At 37.9% G+C, this 22683-nt stretch overlaps 1 protein-coding gene across 2 annotated transcripts in view; it reads left to right on the forward strand.

Moving 5' to 3' along the window:
* LOC105231136 (ubiquitin-conjugating enzyme E2 G1) overlaps window positions 1-22683 on the forward strand; it is a 539049-nt gene that overhangs the window by 31103 nt on the left and 485263 nt on the right. The window contains exon 1 of one of the 2 annotated variants that reach the window (XM_049449918.1): window positions 11691-14574. The exons of the other annotated variant lie outside the window; for it this stretch is intronic. Within the exon in view, the coding sequence (XP_049305875.1) occupies window positions 11745-14486 (2742 nt within the window). The 5' untranslated portion in view covers window positions 11691-11744 and the 3' untranslated portion in view covers window positions 14487-14574. Of the gene's footprint in view, window positions 1-11690; window positions 14575-22683 lie in introns of those variants that run through there. 2 annotated transcript variants of the gene reach the window in all.

Raw genomic sequence — 22683 nt, forward strand, 5'->3', positions numbered from 1 at the left:
CGTTATAATCTCCACCTGCTAGAAATCTTTGACCTCGTGTTCCAAAAAAGTCTTTAAATTCGATTTCTGTAATTTTAAAACGAGGTGGACAGTATATAGCCGTAAGGTTTAAGTCACAACCCCGATTTTTTAGTGATATTGTTGTAGCTTGTAACTGTGGTGTAGCATGAGATTCTAGAGCATAGTGGTTTAAACGATTTCTAATCAACACTGCCGTGCCACCATGCGCTTTTCCATCCGGATGATTTGTAACGTATAGTCTAAATCCCGGTATATTGAAATTATTTTTATTTGTTAGATGAGTTTCTGAAATAAGCATTACATCTATATTCCTTTCAGACAGAAATCTGATAATCTCTAATTTATGTTGGTTAACACCGTTAGCATTCCATATACAGATATTTAGTAAGCTCATTTTTTACTTAATAAATTTTGCAGCATTTGGTTTTGTGATTTTATTAAATCTTGGATCATGTTTTGCATGGTAGACATAAATTGAGTCATACACTGTGTAAGATTTATAATCATAGATTCAATACCTCCATTTGGAGGATTTTGCGGCAGTTGCATTTGCACAGTGTTGCCTTTCACCACATTTGCATAGCTTCCTTGCATATTATTATTGTTAGAAGTAAAATGATTTGAACTTTTTTCCGAGGTTGCTATTATTTCATTACGGGGTGTCTGTAACATTTGGTTACGACGAGCTTGAATGCCCTGTGACAACTTCGATTTCAAATCTTTATATACGGGGCAACCTCTGTAGTTAGCAGTGTGATTTCCCCCCACAATTGCTGCATTTTTTATTTAAATCCTCTTTTTTAAGAGTACATTTAGAAGTAGGGTGTAGATCACCACACACCACACAGACACTGCGTAGAGTGCAATATGCTTTCGTGTGTCCATACTCTTGGCAGTTTGTACATTGTACTGGACCATTTCTCTTGTGTGGTTCCTCAACAGTAATTCTGCGATGGAGCAGATATTTTAAATTGTAAATCGGGTGTATTTCATTTTTCTTTAGTTGGTTACAATTTGGCATCAGTTCTATTTTGAACATTGGTTGTGGGACTTTGTTCTTGTTAAAAATATTTACTACTGATTTGATGCTAAAACCACCTTCTTCCAGTGCGTCTTTCACATCGATAGAGTCTACCGAAGACTCAATTCCTTTTATGACAACAACTAGGCCTTTTGAGCTCTTCAGTTGGTATGAGTAGTAATTTTTGTTATTATTTGACAAGTACTTTACAATATCCATGAAACTTTTTTCAGTGTACGTTTGAATTTTTGTTTCATCAATATTTCCTTTTTTCAAGGGCACAATATGAAAATTGTTTGTGCCTATTAAATTGCTTAATTTGGAGACAAGTGCATTTGAGCTACGCTCACGCAAATAAATTGGAGGGGGTTTTGCATTAACGACTGTGGTGGTACCCTTCGCATCGTCGTCTGAACTCTTGCTTAGTAAGGCAAATCTGTTGCCATTTAAAACTTCCGTTGTATTTATATTTGGTGTGCCGACTTGAAATTTTATAGAATTGACCGCTGACTTTGAAGGACTTAATTTCCTTTTTATATTAACGTAGCGGTCAATGCCAGTTTGCACGGACTGGCCTTTTTTTAATGGTACATTCTCACCTTGCGTTATGTTATTTTTCGCTGCCTGCGTGCTTGCTGGTACCTGCTTAGTTGTTGGTGTTGACACGTTTGTTGCTGGCCATTGTTGGTTGCTGTTCTCTGCTGCTTTTGTAATTTGCTCTGCGCTCTGCTTATGGGGCTGCTCAGTTGTTCGCTTCGATGACTCATCCTTCGCACCGTTGCCTTGTTTGTTGTTAGGAGCTGAATTCGCAGGCTCGACAAAGCTGAAGTAAGCATTCAGAGAATGCCTACGGCCTTGTTGGTGGGGCTGCGCTGCGCTCATGTTATTTGTTTCTTTTATTGTTTATTTCGCACTTATGTATTTGTTTTTTTTTATTGTTTACAAAAGATATAATTTTTTGTGTTTTTATGTTTTTATGTTTTTATTAACTCTTTCGGCGTTATTGCCTAACACTTGCACTTAATGCACTTTTTTGTTATTTGTTTATTTTTTAGTTTTGTTTATTTAGAAAGTTTTTACGGAGCGCATCAATACACGTCCGTTCAGATTGAAAGCTCGCACTTGTGGTATTGCTCAACGTAAGTTTACACAGCCGTATTAGTTTTGCGGCAATATCAAATTCAGACATAGCGGCATAAAGACAGCTCCGCTTCATGCTGTGAAAAGCAACTTTGAAATCGACGGAGAGGTGGCGGTGTTGATTCTCTTTCTACGGGTCTTTTCCAGGACTTGGCGTATGGTGATTGTCTGCTCAGTTGTTGAGTTTCCAGGCATTACTCCTGTCGTAAGTGATTTTTAATTATCAGTCTGTCTTTTCATTAATTATATTTTCCATTTTTTTATTTCTAAGTAGTAAAGGTAGTTTTCATTAAACCTTAATTTTTCTATTAGTTCCTGAGTTGTTATATATACCTCAACTGCCGATGTCCATTTCTGCATCATTATTATCATTTGAAAGATTAGAAATTTTTAATGGTCATTGGTTGGATGTTTATTTTCCAGTGTTTCTTTCCTATACCGGGTTGTTCTTTATATCTAACAACTTTATATTTTTTGATAAATCTCTCTCTCCTCTTTTCTTTAAAATTTGCTTGTTTTATTTAATTTATTTACAACTTAATATTTATTTTCAATTAAATTAGTTCTCACTATATCATCACTTATTTCATTATTTTGTACTTTATTTGGTGTGCATTTAATTATCGAATGAAATCTACCATTATAATTTCTAATAGCCTTTTGTAATAATTGTTTTACTGATAATTCTTTATTTAATTTATACAATTTTCTAAATTTCTCTGTCTGTATGAAACCTTTCCACATCCGCATTACCTATTTGGTTATGTTAAATTAATTTTAACATTTTCATTATCTAAAAATTCTTTTATTCTGAAGGCTTTAAATTGATTATCTGCTATAATTTTTCGTGCTTTTCCTAGTTTAGCGAAATAATCTTCTAACTGTTCAATAATTGTTATATGATTTTTATCATATAATTTACCCACTGCACCAAATTTAGAAAATCTATCTATGGTTGTTAGAAAGTGGAACTTCTTTAACGTTGGCTATGTGGATGATTTCATTACTTTTTGTTGGTGTTTCTGTAAAGCAAAGTTTAGGTTTGATACGTCTCCTATCATATTTTACTTCTTGACATGTTTTGCATTGGTTAATTACTCTATTAACTATAATTTTGGATAAACAAATTAGTTTCAAAGTTGATTATATGTTTTTTGTATACCCGAATGCATACTTTCTCTAATGTGATACAGTAGTGGCTCGAAAAAGTTAGGTGGTTTGTTATTGGGGTGCTTAATTTTTTCGAATTCTTAAGTTTTCCGTGATTTGAAGCATGTATTTCATCTTTGTGTAATATATAGTGCATTTGTTTACATATGTAAGTGTCACTCGTTACCATGTAGCAACTGGAAATTTACCATTCCGTCCTTTTAGTGGCCGTAAAAACCGCAAAAAACATTGCATCAAATAACCACAAAAAAGGCGTCCGGCGTATTTTCGGGTACACAACTATCCGAAAATGGACCAACCGAATAATCGACTACGCTGCCATCATATTGCAATTTGTCAGAAGGTCTAAAAACATTGGTGACACTGCTCTTGGCTGGCTTATTAGAAAAAAATCGAGAGAAAACCTGGTCGTTTGATCGTTTCATCCAAGAAGTAACATTAATTTTGCGTAAATTCCTTTTGTATGTCTTCTTCACAAATCGCACTTCTGTGGAAGTTTACCTCGAACCAGACGAACAAATTGATAATTTTCGTGAACTCGTATTTCTACAAACCGAAGTACCAATAGAAAAGCAGATATTATTATTCAATAACGAGAATTTGGAAAGTGACGTCCTCTTCCATATGTAAGTGCCGACTGCGCTATTCAAAAAAAACTTTCGGATGTTTCAATTATATTTTCTTCCTTTTTTAATAGCTAAAGCTTTTCCTAAAACTACAGCAGAAAACCAAATATTCCTATATAGTAATGATGCCAATAATGTAACGTAACGTGTCGGTTGAAAATGATGCCAGTCTTGCTAAGGTGGGTGTTTGCTATTTGGTTCAGAGAATATTTTAGTGAGTATTTTACTTATTATTTTTTAGGCCGCTTGTAGCGTTGGGCATGAATGCAAGAGACGTATTGACACCTTTACATTTATGAGTATTTTAATAAAGCGTTCTGTAGAACAAGAGCACAACAGTCGGGTCAACTGGCGGTTCTCCCTAAATTATAATTAATAAATATTAAATCTAATACGATTAGATGTTGTTTCTTTAGCTCGGCTATATTTTTTGCCAAGGCATGGTGCTGAGTAGTAAGACTTTCCAATAGTCCTCTTGAAGAATTGTCGTTGAGCAGGATATTTACATATTTGGCTTCTCAAAGCAATTGCTTTTGTAATTAACATCTTTTTCTCAGAATTCTAAAAAACACGATCTTAAGTAATAATTATAAGCAAATATTAAGGATTTCAAAACTTACCATTCTCGTTGCTCAAATGTAAAAAAACAAATAAATTTGTGAGCTGTCAGTGAAAACTCAGCGAAAACACAAATTGTCGGCCTGAACGACTTACATTCCACAACATACAGATGTGTTTTCAAAATGTTTTCAATGTCGGTCCAAACATAGTATAACCTTATTCTGATGAAGCCTTTTCTCCGAATACGATTTTGCGATGTCCGCTCGTAATTCGAGAAGTTGTGAAATATGTTTGTTAGAGAACTTTGTATTGCACTCATTCCATTTAATAAGTCAACAACTCCTCTGTATCTTCGAATATGCGATTATAAAAAGGATCTGTTGAAAGCAGCGCCGATAGATGGATATGGGTTTCGACATCACACTGATGATTTAATAAGTAATGCCGTGCTTTTTGTAAAACTTTTTGAGGGCTCTCATCCCATGCAAGTTTTAATAGCAAAATTGCTTGACAAAGACCGTGTTTCTGCAATAAATCATGAATCGACAGGCCTTCTTGAGTCGCAATGGATGTCAACAACTGATTGCGATTAGAAAGTTTTGTCAGTTTTATTGGATTCTGGTCGATTGGTTCAATAGCTGCTGTGACATTTGATGGAAGAAACATACAAAAAATGTTCCCGTCGATGAACGTCGAGTGCGCAGAACAATTATCCAATAGAAGAATGGTCTTTGCAGAGAAGTTATTTTGAGCATTAAAGCGACTTACCTTTAAAACAAATCGGAATTTATTCTAGTTTGAAATCACTTTATAAATACAATCACAAATACTGTATGAAAACGAATTTTAAAAATTTTGGAGGTCATTCATGCATTTGCAGAATAATCGTAGTTCAGCGGAATTTTTCAGTTCAGGAAGCAACATGGCTTGGCAGCCTTCCCGATCACAAGTGGCTTAAGTTTGTGTAACCTTTCTGCATTTGCATATAACACATACGTATCTCTTTCCTTACGTTTTTTACTGCCTGGTGCAGTCTTTTCACAAAAAAGGTTTCCATTTGATGCATTTTTATCCGCAAAGCATTAATAAATGGAGTAATTGACGCTTTAATTTTGAAAACTAGCCCTGACTTGCTAAAAAGTCATTTAGAGTTCTTTGCATTAGCTTTCAAAATGGGTCCACTTATTGGACAATGTCTTTCTCGTTGATTTAAGAACCACTTGTACAGCTGATTTTATAAATCCACGTATGTATGTATTCGCAAGATATACGTGACCCTGCTGCATAAATACGTTTTTTTTATATATATCTATACGTGCGTGAAATTATGTGTTTTGAAATGAAAAGAAAGTTAAATTTATCATTTAATTTTTGTTTTTTTCATGTAACGCAGATTGATAAACAACATTTTTTGGTTTCTGTTCCAGTGTACAGAAAAGATGGTTTTCCAACTCGTGAGCATGCCACGAATATATGGCCTTACACTATGCGACTATCCTTGTGTCTCGTTGATTGTCATCTCAACTGCAATTTTCACTGGAAACGGAATACGTTTGAACTGAAATGGGAACTCGTTAGAACTGAAAGGAATTCGTAGAATCAAGCATTCTGCCCCCTTGTATTCAATAGGTGCCTCACAATCAGTCGCGTTTCATTACGCAGTTTCGGCGCATGCAGATTGGGAAACATAATGATGCGGTGGCATACCAAGCTTCTCCACAGAAATTAGAAATTTCACTGGATAATTCACGGCGTCATCTTCATTGTCAAGACGATCGATGGATTTGTATGAGCGCAAGTCTCCCGGAATTTTACTTGAATGAAGTTAGAGTCACCAACATCGGTATTTTTGGCAGCTAACATTGAGCGTGCACTTAAGGAATCTTATTTATGATTATTTGGCCAATGCATTGATACCACCGGAAGTCACAACCGGAATTGACCCATTTCCATTTTTTAGCGAAGACGATGAAACATGTCTTCGGCAATGTCATTTTAGTTCGTATCCCATAATTGACGCGGGTTTGAAGGCTGATATGTCGAAACGATTATCGCGAAAAGTGTGCGAACTTTATTTGCATTCCAGTGATTTACATGTTCCAGCAATTGTAATTGCTGACTTACTTCTCCAAAACATGCACACACCGTACCATTCACAGTTCGCAATGACTCAAATGAAGTTGAACCGCGTACATTAATCAATAGCAACCAAAGGTAGAAACAATCGACGTTTTTCGCGTGGATTGTGTAAATTTGTCCTAATGCATTAGTTGATAACACACCTTGTACTATCTATTGGTTGACATTGCTTTCTGCGTAACTATTACTTCGATGAAGCATTCCATGTATGATATCAAGGTATTTCCGAATAGAGTAATGTATTTGCAAACGGATCACTGCCGAAAGTTGAGCAAAAACTGCTAAATGTTACTTTCGTTGCCTGTGTTTCCTCTGGCTGTACTGTATTCTCTGGGTTGAAATACACATTTGACCATTCTCCAAATTAACTGCGAAACGCACAATAGTCGGAATGCGTTCATGTATTGCAAAAGTAAATATCCTACAAAGGACTTTACTGCAGTTCACGTATCGACCGTATTGTTCAAGACCAATTACCGTCATGTTACTTCCTTTGGTGCCGTACTTGCAAACGTATTTTATTGATTACACCAAACTGCAATACTCAACATTGATATGAGTGCTGAATGTGAATTAGACAGTAATGGTGAATATAGTACGATCCATGAGTTGTCAACTTCGATATTCACTCTTCTAAATTGAGTGCTGAATGTTCTGCCATTGTCGTCTAGTGAGCGACGTCGATAGAGAGGATATCCACGATTTCTAGTTTGTGTTTTCGAAAAAAAAGCACGTGGATGGTGTTTCGTGCATTTATTGTTGGATATGCAAACCGAAGTGGGATTGTGGTGTCCGCAAGGTCCATGAACCATATTGCTTTTCATCACTTCGTATAATACTGGATCTTTCTCTGTATCAGGAATTTCCACAGAAATGATTTCATCAATTTTATCTGGTGTAACCACCATCCACCATCCACAATCCAAAGAAGAATGTGTGCGTGCGGCAAACCTTTCTTTTGCCACTCAACAGAGTACATCTAGCATCTAACAGCACCACAAATACGTTGCTTCAAGATAAAGTCCATCAAACATCGTAACTGTTGTTTGAAAAGTCGTGCTGTGACATCGTGACGATCGCTTGACCGCGATCCATAATTTCGCATGTATGTCATCGCATTCTGGGACTACTCGGTTATGTGCCTTGGGCTGCCAATGTATGTTGACGCCAAAAATAACGCCGAGTGATATTAGCGCAACTTCTTCGTGGCATCGTAACAAATCTACACATAACGTTTTCACTGAATAACTCAATAATTTTTTTTGAATAGCCGGAATAAAGAAAGCAAACGAAAAATTTGAACGATTCAAATAAATGAAAAACAAAGCAAAAAAAAATGAAAAAAAAAAATTGTATGAAAAAAAGGCACTTTTTGGAATTATCCAATCTTCCGACTTTTCCTCACGAAAAAGGTTTTTATTTCTAAACCTTCCCCGATCCATAACGAACAACCTCTGAAAATTTCATCAAGATTAGTTCAGCCGTTTTCGAGCATTAGCTAACAAAAAAACATTCATTCGATTGTATTGGAAAAAGAAAAGGGCTGTTTTCAGGGGTTTTCCGGCAATTATTCGATTTTTCTTGCCGTTGAAACCATCTTTGAACCTCAACGAACATTTAGAAAAAAGAATTGGCCACCAATTTGGCCAGGCGCTGTTGAGTTATGCGCTTAGCAATACATTTTACGATTCATTTTTATATATAAGAAGAAGATATATAAAAGAAAGTTGTGTTAGTTACACCTTTTATAACTTACTAGCTCTTTACCCGCGGCTTCGCCCGCAGTGGAGCCATTAAATAAATAAGAGAGATAAAGGGTAAGGGTATAATAATAAAAATGCGTCAAAATGATAACTAAATTTTATTGCTTGGCTGAGATCAACAATTTTTAAAAATTACTACAGACAATGAAGTTTCAACACCTTAAAATATGCGTATTGAACTGCAACAAAAAATGTTAAAATATATTTCACCGTAACAAAAATAAATAATTCTGAATTCTAACAATTTAAAAAAAAATACAGATTGTTAATCTAGTATATTTTTGTAGACCATGTTATAAGTTTTCCCGTCGGGTGCAAATATGTGCAAATTCTGGGCATTAGATACACGTGAACAGCCTACATAAAGTTGACTATGAGAGAAGCATGGGTTTTCTAAATGCACTCCTGCTACCTGTAATGCTTGCCCTTGTGCCTTCTTTATAGTAACAGCAAAGCTAAGCTTGACGGGAAACTGAACCCTTTTAAATTTGAATGGAAAGTCAGTGGAAACAATTGGTATCCGAGGTATTATAACACTATTTCCCTTACCGACACCTGTTAAAATAGTGGCACCGAGTATGTTCTGTCCCAATTTTGTTATCCGAAGCTTTGTTCCATTACATAGCAGAGGAGCATCTAGATTTCGCATAAGCATTACTGGTACATTTAGTTTCAATTGAAGTTTATGTGACGGTACACCCGATAGTTCAAGTGAATTTAAAAACTCCACAGGATATGAAGTACTTAGTTCCGTATCTATAATTGTATCCATTGACAAATATTCCTTAATTTTTCCCTGAACCTCGTTTAAAACATCAGTGTTGATCCTATTAACAATTTCATTTCTTGGTGCTAATATTGCTCTTGCACGCAACCACTGATCACTACACAAACTTTGTCGCAATTCTGGAAAAACATTAGTAATGAAATCCACATCACTTTCTACTAAATTACAAAATTCTCTTCACAGTAATATGTAGCCTTCAACGTCAACATCTAAACAACCATCACCAATTTTCAACAACATTTCTGCGTAAAGTCCTGAATCCATGTCATTATGAAGATGCACTCTCATATTCGTTTTCAGGTGGAGTTTTTCAACTGTCGACCATAAGCGGGATGATTTAATTCACGCTCGAATTTCATCTGCTGGTGTCCCCCTCTGAATCACTGGGAGGGTTTGACGGAAATCACCAGTCAATAAAACTACCATGCCATTTTGAACATACCAGATTTCCGCTTCCGTGGCATTTTCTAAGAAAAGCAGAGTAAGAATTAACATCAGCGAGTAAGATCCAAAATAATAAAATTACTGCTAACCACAAAAATTACGGATTACCTAAAAAATTTGAATAGTTTTATACTGCGTGTAACGACAGAAGAAAATAACAATAAATATAGAAAAATTAATATTATTATGTTAATACAACTCTAACAAATAATTCCCACCAAATTAGTTATCACAAAAACGGTACTCACGGACTTTTTTTAGATCATTAAAAGAGAAATAATTCTTTCATACATAACTTTTGTGTATCTTGAACCGCTTTCGCAGCGCAAGGAACGGAAGCCCTCAAAGATAAATAATTTCCCCCGTTTTTTACACATTTACCACTCCTCGCTTCTATTAGTCGCAGCGTGATGCTATATAGCCTATAGCCTTCCTCGATAAATGGACTATCCAACACAAAAAGAATTATTCAATTCGAACCAGTAGTTTCGGAGATTAGCGCGTTCAAACAAACAAACTCTTCAGCTTTATAATATTTGTATAGATTTGATTTTGGCGCAATTATTGACACTTGCCTTAATATACAAAAATGGGCCAAACCGAAACAATGAAATACATAATTACTTTTGCATGTCAATATGGAAATGCCGATTTCTTGGTTGAAAGCAAAAATTGAAGCATGAAAAATTGAAATGCCGACGGCAAAACGAAATTGCTTACATTCGTACATTGCTTATGAATCACGAAAACATCATCATAATGTTTAGATAAATCTTTTATATATTTAAAATGAGTTATTATAAAATAAGATCAAATTAACGTTAAATAATTTTTTGAAAAATAATAAATCAAAAATAAAAAAAGTTCTACATACATATTTCCATACAAAATGGAACACTTAATTTCCTATGGAATACCAAAGAAATATTTTTTGTTCAATATTCTCTGTTTGCGAGTATCATCATGGGCATGCATACATATATTTATGTCTCTTCATATTCTTGGGTATGTGAGACAGAGAACATAAAAGAATGTGTTTATGTTCTCTGTGTGAGAGGTGTATTATGTACACATTTTTCGCTGTAAAAATGAAATAAAACATAAACGAAAAACGAAAAGCAAAACAAAATTCTTCGTTGGAGTGCTGAATACAATACCGTCGACAGACGACAAACGACTTCTGTTAAATATTAAAAATACACACGTTCTTATGGACACTGTTATTTTGACAGCTACACGACTACACGACTGTAGGCCGACGGTTGTCGTTCTCGCTAACTTCAATATTCTCCTATATTCCCCAGAATGGAAAATAGAGAGATGAGGAAGAGTGGTGATGCCACTAATATGGAAAATGTAAAATTATTCACAGCTCTTACAAACTTGACGTTTCTTACAAATAAAAGCATAAAATAGCTCTATTTTACCATTTGTAATAACAATTGATAATTTAAAACAAAAAAAGGTGCGTGTGGAGTCCCTACGCGCCGAAGAAGTTATACTTCTTAGAGATATTTAGAAGCAAAATGCGAAACAATCATACATACATATTGTTACAAAAAGTAGTATTAAGTTTTATTTGTATTGCTATATGCATCCCTGATTATGAACAATAGCTGTAGGTATATGGAATAGCATTTGTCTTGTTGTAGACATCTGGCGCCACGGCTGTCTGCTTGTCTAGGTAAACAATTGCTGAGTCTGGCGCCGCACTGTCTGCTTGTCTAGTTAAACAATTGCTGAGTCTGGCGCCGCGACTGTCTGCTTGCGTCTGGCGCCGTATAGCCGTATGTTCTGGTAATTTCCAGACGCGATATTCTAGAAGGACACGTCGGCATCAGCGAGAAGTGCGTGGCTATATAAGCCGTGGCAGCGCCAACGTAATCAATCAGTGCTAAGAGTAAACTGCTATAGTGTAGACGAGTTGTGAAATAAAGAGTTGTTGAATTAAATTAAACAGTGTTGATTTTATTTGTCAATCCAGAGATACGAACCTAACAAAGTAAACTAGCAAGAGTAAATTCGTAACAATTGGTGTCAGAAGTGGGATTGTCAAATAATCCAAAATCAAGATGGTTAAATTCGGAGAATTGAGAATTCAGCAATTAAAAAAGGAACTGGAGGAGCGTAATTTGCCGATAAGCGGACAAAAGGCGGATCTGCAGGCACGATTACGTGAAGCAATGGAAGCGGATGGAATTAATGTGGACGAGTTCGAATTTGTTGGGCCAGAAACTTCTACAAAGGTAGAAGAAAAAGTAGAAGAACAACGAACATCATCAAGTGCAGACACGAACATGCTGTTAGTGGCTTTTAAGCAAATAATAGCTGAAAATATATCACAAATAACAGAGAATGCAGTGCAAACAGAAAATCGTCTGGCACAGCAAATAGCTGAAAATACATCGCAGTTAAAGTCTTGCCTTACACAACAAATGACTGAAAATAATACGCAGTTAGAAAAGCGTTTGGTACAACAGATTACAGAAAATACTACACAAGTACAAAAACAAGTGCAAGAGAAATTTTCAAAATTTGAAGAGGAATTAAGCACGTTAAAAAATGAAGAAGAAAATTTAAAATCAGAATTTCTTCAACTGAGTAATCGTATGCGAGAACTGCAACTGCATGGCCCTGCACCATCAATAAATAATCCAAGATTGAAGGCACCCACATTCGATGGAAGTATTCCATTTCAAATTTTCAAACTTCAGTTTGAAAAGACAGCAATGGCCAATAACTGGAATGCAGCGGACAAAGTGGCGTCCTTGTTTGTATCATTGAAAGGGCCTGCGGCAGAAATCCTTCAGACTATTCCAGACTGTGAACGGGACAACTATGAGGCATTGATGAGTGCGATAGAAAGACGATATGGTAGTGAGCACCGGAAACAAATATACCAGATCGAACTGCAAAATAGGGGTCAGAAAATGAACGAGTCATTGCAAGAGTTCGCAACTGAAATCGAACGACTGGCTCATTTGGCAAATGCAGATGCACCTGTGGAATACATTGAGAGGGTAAAAATTCAATGTTTCATAAATGGAATTCGTGATGTGGACACCAAACGCGCCACATATGCATTGCCAAAAAGAACGTTTGCTGAAACGGTTTCGCACGCGCTCACACAGGAAACAGCTTCCCTACTAAGTAAACCAGCACACAAAGTACAAAGGGTTGAAATGGAACAACCGGCGCTGATGGAAGAAATATTGAAGACTCTGAAGACAATTGCTGCACAGCGAGTAAATACAACAGGCAGATGTTTCAACTGTAAAAAAGCGGGTCACTTTGCCCGAAATTGCAAGATAAAAGTAAACCCATCAAAATGGAAACAACCAACAGAACACCGAAAGAGGATTCACCACAAAAATGCGGATGCATTATCACATCGCCCTTGTCCACTGGAATTTAAACATTGCTCCAAATCAGAAGGAAAAGAAGGTATAATCGACGTGCGATTACTGAATATAGAACCTGAAGATGATTGGACTCCTCACCGCATCAGAATCAATCAGCTGGAGGACCCTGATCTTGCAAAGCTGATAATAGCCAAAGAAAATGGGGTACGACCACCAAAGGAACAAATAAGTAGCGAGAGTCCAACGGCAAAAGCATATTGGGCCCAATGGAACAGCATAAACCTCGTTAATGGATACCTTCATCGTACCTGGGAAAGCGAAGATGGCAAACAGTCTCGTCTGCTGATCATAGTACCGAAGTCCATGATCCCGAAAGTATTGAAAGAATATCACAATGGACCTAGTGGAGGGCACCTTGGAATTACAAAAACTATAGAGAAGATTAAACAACGGTTCTACTGGATCGGTTGTCGAGATTCCATAGCAGAATGGATAAGTAATTGCGTAGAGTGCATGGCAGCTAAAGGTCCTAAAGCCAAAAGTCGCGGTAGGCTACAACAGTACAACGTGGGATCACCATTTGAACGAGTCGCAATGGATATTGCAGGTCCGTTCCCAACCAGTACGGCCGGAAACAAATATCTACTGGTTGTCATGGATTATTTCAGTAAATGGCCAGAAGTATATGCCTTACCAAACCAAGAAGCGAAGACAGTAGCCGAAGCGTTTGTAGAAAATTGGATAACAAGGTTCGGAGTGCCCGTCGAATTACACTCAGATCAAGGCAGGAATTTCGAATCTTCCATTTTCCAAGAAGTCTGTACATTATTGGGCATCCACAAGACACGGACAACAGCGTTACACCCACAATCAGATGGGATGGTAGAGAGATTCAACCGAACGCTCGAAGAACATCTGCGGAAAATCGTTGATAAAGATCAACGGAATTGGGACAAGTGCATCCAGATGTTCCTGCTGGCGTATCGTTCAGCGAAGCACGAGACAACTGGTTACACGCCGGCAAAGATTATTTTCGGATCTGATCTGCGACTCCCTGCTGATCTTAAGTTTGGAACGAATCCTACAGCTGTAAGAAATGATGGAGATTATTGTTCTGCCTTAAAGGAAGAAATGAATGAATTGCATCTAATGGTAAGACAGCATACGCATCTGATGAGCAATAAGATGAAGGACCGGTTCGATCAAGCGGCAAATTCAAAAGGTTTTGAAGAAGGTGATCTGGTCCTGTTGTACAATCCACTTCGAAAGAAAGGCTTGTCCCCGAAACTGCAGACAGCCTGGGAAGGACCCTATATGGTGATGAAACGACTTAATGACGTGGTATACCGCATACAAAGAAATGGAAAAGCACGATGTAAAATGAAAGTAGTACATTTGGAGAGGATCGCCCCATTTGGTTCAAGAGGATTTGTGCCTAATCGAGACGATTAGGCTTTAGTGGAGGGCAGTGTTACAAAAAGTAGTATTAAGTTGTATTTGTATTACTATATGCATCCCTGATTATGAACAATAGCTGTAGGTATATGGAATAGCATTTGTCTTGTTGTAGACATCTGGCGCCACGGCTGTCTGCTTGTCTAGGTAAACAATTGCTGAGTCTGGCGCCGCACTGTCTGCTTGTCTAGTTAAACAATTGCTGAGTCTGGCGCCGCGACTGTCTGCTTGCGTCTGGCGCCGTATAGCCGTATGTTCTGGTAATTTCCAGACGCGATATTCTAGAAGGACACGTCGGCATCAGCGAGAAGTGCGTGGCTATATAAGCCGTGGCAGCGCCAACGTAATCAATCAGTGCTAAGAGTAAACTGCTATAGTGTAGACGAGTTGTGAAATAAAGAGTTGTTGAATTAAATTAAACAGTGTTGATTTTATTTGTCAATCCAGAGATACGAACCTAACAAAGTAAACTAGCAAGAGTAAATTCGTAACAATATATTATGTCGTTTGCACATTCGTCTGTATGTTTGCGAAAGAATATGTTCTACAAAAGCATATTTCTATACTTAAACAAAATTATTAGAACCATCGTATGTTTCTTACATGCATAACCAAACCATACTTAAGTCAGTGCAACCTAAGTGTCAATGGTGGTGTTGGTGGTAAGCGCTTGGAAAGTCAAGATGCTACCACAGCTGTGCACAGGTTCGAATCTCGACAGAATAAATTTTTAATTTTTTGCTATTAACATCGTATACTATACAAATAAATATTTTTCTTACTAATAGAAATTAAATTTATCACAGCAATATACATAATATACATATACATAATATTGCTGTGATAAATTTAATTTCTATTAGTAAGAAAAATATTTATTTGTATAGTATACGATGTTAAAAGGCATACATACATCTTCTATCCTATCTTGTGTATCTGCACATGCTCATATCAGTATATTTATACGCAAGTGCGCGTTCAGAAATTGAACTCATATTTTCATCACTTATCAATATACTTATTACATGTGCGCGCATTGACTTGCATGTTCATACACTCATATATACTTATATGTACATATATTTGCATGCATTGCCAAACAAATAATGCACAAGCATACAAACATACATATGCGTACACATATGAATATGTCACACACAAAAAATTGATCTTCACAAGTCAATATGGCAGCCAAATTGGCGAAGAACAAATGTAGTAAATTTTACAACAAAACAGGCGCAAATTCCACAAGCGCAGGCGCTTCATTCATACAAACAGAGGCCGTAACATCTCCCCGAGCATGCCTTTGCCACCAAGTCGTCTTTTCGCGACGATGGCAAAAGCTAAAAATCATAAATTGCACAGCTTTCTGGTACTTCTCGTAAAAATCTTCGTCGATATGTATTCACGATCATACGTATACATACATATTTACGCATGTTTGTAGGCGAAGCTGCTACAGCGGCAAGGGGTGACAATCGGAGGTCATTACTTTACTAATGCCATAGAAATTCGATTGCTACGAATATGGAAATGACAACGAAATAATGCAAATATGCATATTTCTAAAGGTCATTAATTTTTTTGAAGAAATGAATGGAATGAATGATCCTGAGAAGTATAGTCTTAACTTTTCAACGGCCAACGCAGAGTATTTCAACCAAAAGGAATTTATTCATTAAAATCACCACTCAGAAGTCGTTTTATCCGTTGTAAGCGAACGATTTTCGAAGAAACATCATTTCTAATATTGTTGGATTTCTTACTTTTGCACTGCACGGATCCAAGAAAAAACGCTTTGGAATGTTCAACTCAAAGAGACAAAAGATGTAGTTTATTCAAAAGATAAAATGCTAGTGAAAAGAATGTTCTGGTTTTTGGGTTTCTTACAAAACTAAAAATCAGGGTTACTCAAAAATGTAAGTTGCTAAAGGGTTGCATTTCAACACGCCACCTCAACGAACATATTTGAGCATTACAAGTAAATATATTTAACTCAAGTTCAACATTTTAGAAAATTTTTCATGATTAGGTCTGGCTAGGTTCTTGGTAAGTATGTCTGCAATCATATTACTAGTGCTGCAGTAATTAAGTTCGATTTCGCCACCTCGATAGAGATTTCTTATAAAATGATATTTAATATCAATGTGTTTACTTCGAGCGTGGTGTACGGGGTTCTTGACTAAATTCATCGCGCTTAAATTATCTCCGTTCACTATCATCGCATCCGGGCATTCGAGTTTCATTTCAGTTAATAGCTGCTTCAAGTAAACAGCTTCTTTAACAACGCATGCTAGCGCCATGTATTCGGTTTCTGTGCTGCTAAGTACTACCGTCGTCTGCTTTTTACATTCGTATGAAAACACTCCTCCGGCTAACATAACTGCATACCCAGTATACGATTTCCGATCACCTGTGTCGCCACCCCAGCCGGAATCCACAAATTCTCCTCAATTGGTTTACCGGTTTTGTTATACCTCAGTTGCATATCTTGTGTGGTGCATAAAAACCTTAATATGCGCTTTGCTGCTGATAAGTGTTCTAGATGTGGATCATTGTTACGCTGTGCTAGCTTACAAACCGAGTGCAAGATATCAGGTCGCGTGCACACAGCTAGATACATAAGTGACCCAATGAGTGATTGATATTGCACCTGATCTGCTTTTTTACAATTCTGGTCATTACACACAACTTGGTGCCCTGGATCTAAAGGAATGGCGATCGGTCGACAATTTTCCATTTGGTACTCGCGCAATAACCTTTTAATATGTCCCTTCTGACTAAAGGCAATAGTTCCAGTTTCACCGTCTCTCTCAACCTCCATGTTTAAAAAGTGCTGGACTTGATCCTTGTCCACAACTTCAACTTTATTTGATATCATATCCTTTATATGTTTTAAGTGACTGTAATCCGAGCTGGCAATCAGTAAGTCATCAACATAAACGGCTATAATATTCAACTGCTTGCCCCTATGCATAACATATACGCACGGTTCACACTCACACTGTTTGAATCCTATCTGCTTCAATATGGAATCTAATTTCATATTCCATTGGCGACCGGATTGCTTCAGGCCATATAAAGCTTTCTTTAACTTTAAGCAATGATCAGGATAACGCTTATCCACAAACATTTCGGGTTGATTCATATAAATATCTTCAGACAAATCGCTATTCAAATAAGCGGTGGATACATCCATTTGATGTAAGTGCAAACGGTATTCCGCTGCTATCGCAAAAATCATTCGGATGGTATTGTAACGTACGACGGGTGAAAAAGTCTCGGTATAGTTTACACCGTAAATTTGCGAACACCCTTTCGCAATCAACCTCGCTTTAAACGGTTCTACATTTCCATCCTTATTTCTTTTGATCGCGAACACCCATTTATTACGCACTGGTTTTTGCTCTCTTGGTAGCTTCACAAGTTCCCAGGACTTGTTCTTCAAAAACGATTCGTATTCAACTTTCATTGCATTGTACCAATCGCCAGAAAGTTCACTTGATAACGCCTCACCTACTGTATCAGGTACTTTAATATCGTCATACGTCAACAAGCTCAGGTAATTATGTTGTTTTTTCGGTCTACCGCATTCACCAGTACGCATTAATCTAGGTCTACCTGGCCCACGTTTAAGCAGAGTTAGTTCATCTTCAGCAGACTCGAAATCGTCATCACTTTTCTCTGGCTGCATGCCACCATCATCTACAACTTCATCTTCGTTCGCGTTATCGTTTGCCTCATCAACTTGAATGACAGGTACCTGAGCCATCTGCTCATCATCGGAAACGTGAACATGTATCGGATTCAATACGTCTAAAATTGCCTCATGCTGTTGCTTGTGTTGCGTTTGCTCGATGAAGTATACATCCCTACTAACAATCAAACACTTTGCTTCTTTATCGTACAATCTATACGCCTTTGAAGTGTCAGAATATCCTACCATAACATATTCTTTACCCTTTGGCTTGAATTTGTCTCGCTGCCGTTTATCAAGTGCCACTGCAAATGATCCAAACGCTCTTAAATGCGCCACCGTTGGCTTATGCCTATGTCATGCTTCATAAGGCGTTACACTATCTAACGCTTTGGTTGGAGAACGATTCCGCAAATACGCGGACGTAGATACCGCTTCACCCCATAACGACTGTTTGAGACCTGCACCCAGCAACATACACCTTGCCATTTCAAGTAGAGTGCGATTTAACCTCTCAGCAGCACCATTTTGCTGTGGCGTATACGGGACCGTAAGTTGCCGTAAAATGCCATTCGCTTTTAAATATTCATCAAAAATATTGTTGACAAACTCTGTCCCATTGTCGCTTCTTAGTATTTTTAATTTCTGCCCAGTTTGACGCTCTGTCATTGCTTTAAATTCCTTGAATTTTTCGAACACCTCGCTTTTGTGCCGTAAAAAGTACACGAATATATAGCGCATTTTATCATCCATGAAGGTTATCGCAAACATCAGTATGCACCACCCCCAATACATCGGCTGCATAATTTTGTGAGCTACTATATGGCCGCCGTTGACATAAGTCGGTATGTTAATCGGAAGTCCAAACACCATCTGCTTATTACTAAGCTGCCGTAAACTTGCGAAATTCAGATGGCCAAATCTATTATGCCACTTCATGACGTCGTCAGCAATTTTCCTCGCAAAGAACAATTTATTTTTATTTATTTCAAGTAAATATATATCTCTGACCTTTTGTGCACATAATATTATTCCTCCGTGCTTGTCGAAGATCTTCGCCGTGTTTCCTTTGAATTCGACAATGTAGCCACTGTTAACTGCTCTGGCAACCGACACAAAGTTGCACTGTAGACCCGGCACGAGAGTCACATCAAACTCGTTTGTTCTCAATCGAACAACACCTTTGCCTTTTGCTAATATTTTGTGTTCCGCCGCTAACATAATTGATTCTTCACACGGCTCGAACTCATCAAACATGTTGCGGTTACAACATAAGTGTGAAGAAGCGCCGCTGTCAACGCACCAAACATCGTTGTGTAAAATTCTGCTACTAACAGCAGCAAATAGTCCGTTTCTTGTTACATTTTGATGCGAAGATTTTTCTCGATCTTTTCCTTTACATTGTGCGGCGAAATGACCTTTTTTGCCACAACTGTAACATTTTAAATTTGATTTTTTGCTATTGTCATTGCGTGTGCTTGCGGTACTTGCGCTGTCGTTCGATTTTGCATGTTCAAAATATTTTTTTCTTGCGTTTGTGTTTGCGTGTGCTACGAAAGCTTGCACGCTACCCTCGGTATGCTCAAACTGGCATGTTTTACGTCGCTCGGCTTTTTCTATTAACTTAATTTTAACAGCAGTGAGATTTGGTAGCTCATCGCGAGACTCCAAAGCAACCACCAAACTCTGAAATGATTTCGGCAGACTTGCAAGAAACATAATAACGATTAAATCATCCTGGAGACACATTTCAGCAAGCTTCTCTGCGACTGCCGTGAACTTGCAAACGTATTGCTGGGCACACTCACCGTCATTCATTCGAATTCCAAGTAACTGTTTGAACAAAGTTACCTTTCTCACAGGCCCTTTTGGTCTATGCACTTCTTGTAGACATTTCCACGCCTCTTTCGCCGATTTGCAGTTTTTAATGTGGCTTATCTGCATAGGCGTAATGCTGAGGATTATTGTTGCTTTTGCCTTATCATCTTTTGCCTTCCACAGCAACACAGCTTTTGCATCGGCACCTTCTTTTGGAGCGGGCAATTCACCGCTCTTGATGGACAAGCACACTTTGTAGCTGCAAGTTCCATGACTCATCCAATTTTTCTATGTTAAAAAGCGACGAACTCATATTTTTTTTTATTACTTAACGCGATTTACTAGGTTCCCAGGAATTTGCACCTGGGCCCATAACCTGTTGGATTTCTTACTTTTGCACTGCACGGATCCAAGACAAAAGATGTAGTTTATTCAAAAGTTAAAATGCTAGTGAAAAGAATGTTCTGGTTTTTGGGTTTCTTACAAAACTAAAAATCAGGGTTACTCAAAAATGTAAGTTGCTAAAGGGTTGCATTTCAACAAATATGCCACAAGACAAAATTAGAAATCAACTTCTTAAACCTCACGCTGTCAGATAAAACGATATACCTCGTCATCGCGGGTCGATTTCCAAAAATGGAAATGAAGACACACAGAAATGATTCTGTGAAGTATAGTGTTAATTTTTCAACGGCCAACGCAGAGTATTTCAACCAAAAGATACGCAAAATAGTTGAGAATTCGCAAAAATGAAACACAAACGAAAGAAAAAGGAGTATAACTTCAATAATACACAAGCATACAAGCATACATATGCGCACACATGTGAATATGTCACCAACCAAAAATTGAAGCATTGTTCTACGAAAACAACAACAGCATAAGCATGGCAACATTGTGTTGTTGGTAGAAAAGCCGAGCTGTGCCGAAACAAACGAACAAACGATCGCCGATTGTCACCGCTTCGCTTGCTGCTCGAACATCTTCGCAGACAAGGTTGCGTTACATTCATATGGAGCAAGGTTGCGTTAGATTCATATTGAGCAAGGTTGCATAACCTAAATCTATCGCAACCTTTTCCGAACTCGTATAAGAAGTATAACTTAAAAAAAAAAATGATTTTTTGAAGTGCTTCGAAGATTGGAAAAACCGTTGGCACAAGTTTATAATATCTCATGGGGATTACTTTGAAGGGGACAAAATAGATATTCATGAATAAATAAATATTTTTTGAAAAAACACAAAATTCGCGATACTTTTTGAACACACCTCGTATGTAAAAGTCGCACACTTTCCAATTTGCAGGTCGAACCAGCGTGCTGCTGGCGAATGTAATATCTATTATCGATCTGCGTCCATTCTTTTCAAAAGTGTTTCTACCGCCGGTATTGAGCAGCACGGCGTCTAACATAGAAAACGCTCTTAGTAGAGCATTATTCCGCCTGATTGTGTAGCCCATTCAATTGCCCATGCATTGAAATCGCCTGCTATCACGTTTGCCGTGGTAATGAGGGCGTCTTGGACTGGTTCATCGAGAATTATTTCGTAGTCTCCTTGCAACACACTCGGGGGAATATAGCAGCAGTAGAAATAAATGCCTCCTATTTTCGCTCGTGTATAGTAAGATCTGCCCAAGAGCGGCTTATCTTGGAAGGCGTCCCCCACAGGCCCATATGGCAGCTTTGTTTTCTTTGTCGGAGATCCATGTGCCAGCGTTTATGTTTTTATATTGCTCACACACTATCGCCACATCTATCCTGTTTTCGAAGATTGTTTGTTTCAGCAGCTTTTGAGCAGCTTCACAATAGTTTAGGTTGATTAGGACTCTCATTTTGTCTTTTTACGCGCCGCTTGATACAGAGGACACTTCCAATCCGGTGGCCGGTTTCCTTTTTCCCGCTGCTTTTGCATGCTGCACACAACAAGCTTTTATCACATTCCTTTGCGAAATATCTCTTTCTACCACATTTAGCACAACATTTGCTTCCATCTTCCTCACTCGTACATGCCCTCGCCAGATGGCCGTATTCCAGGCACCTGAAACACTTTCTGAGGTTCGGATTTTCTCTTATTCTGCAGACCACCCATCCAATTTTGATCTTATGGCGTCAAGCAGCCGTTTTAAGTCAGCTACGGAAAGACTGATGACTGCCGTCTGCGTACCCGCGTACGCCTGTCTGATGGTTTTGATCGCATTTACGTCAAAGGAACTCAGATCTTTAATTTGTGAGTATATTGCTACCGCTATGTCCTTCATGGTGGTTATTTCGTCCAGGTCTCAGATCTCCACTGATATCTCGTGGTTCAGGGCTCTTTTTTGCGCCTGGTCGCCTAGAACCTTGCATATCTCCCTTTCATATGCTCCCGTGTCCTTTATCTGGGCCTTCTTAATTTCAAGCAGTATTCCGGATCCGTGAGACGTTCTCGCCAAGCTCTTTCAGAGTATCCTCCTTTTTGACGGCTCTCGGACGTGGAGCAAAAACAGCCTTTTTAATCGGGTTTTATGTTTTTCGTTTCACCTGTGTCCATTCATTTGCTTTTTCCTCTTCCTTCCGTTCTTTTGTAGGAATGTTTCCTTCATTCCTCTTGCACGCGGTGCTCCTCTTTTGGATTTTCTCTTGGCTGGCTTTTTTTTAAGGCGGTGTCTTTCGCGTCAGCTGCTCATCCTCGCGGGGTCTT

The sequence above is a fragment of the Bactrocera dorsalis genome, chromosome 2, assembly GCF_023373825.1.
Source record: "Bactrocera dorsalis isolate Fly_Bdor chromosome 2, ASM2337382v1, whole genome shotgun sequence".
Lineage (NCBI taxonomy): Eukaryota > Metazoa > Arthropoda > Insecta > Diptera > Tephritidae > Bactrocera > Bactrocera dorsalis.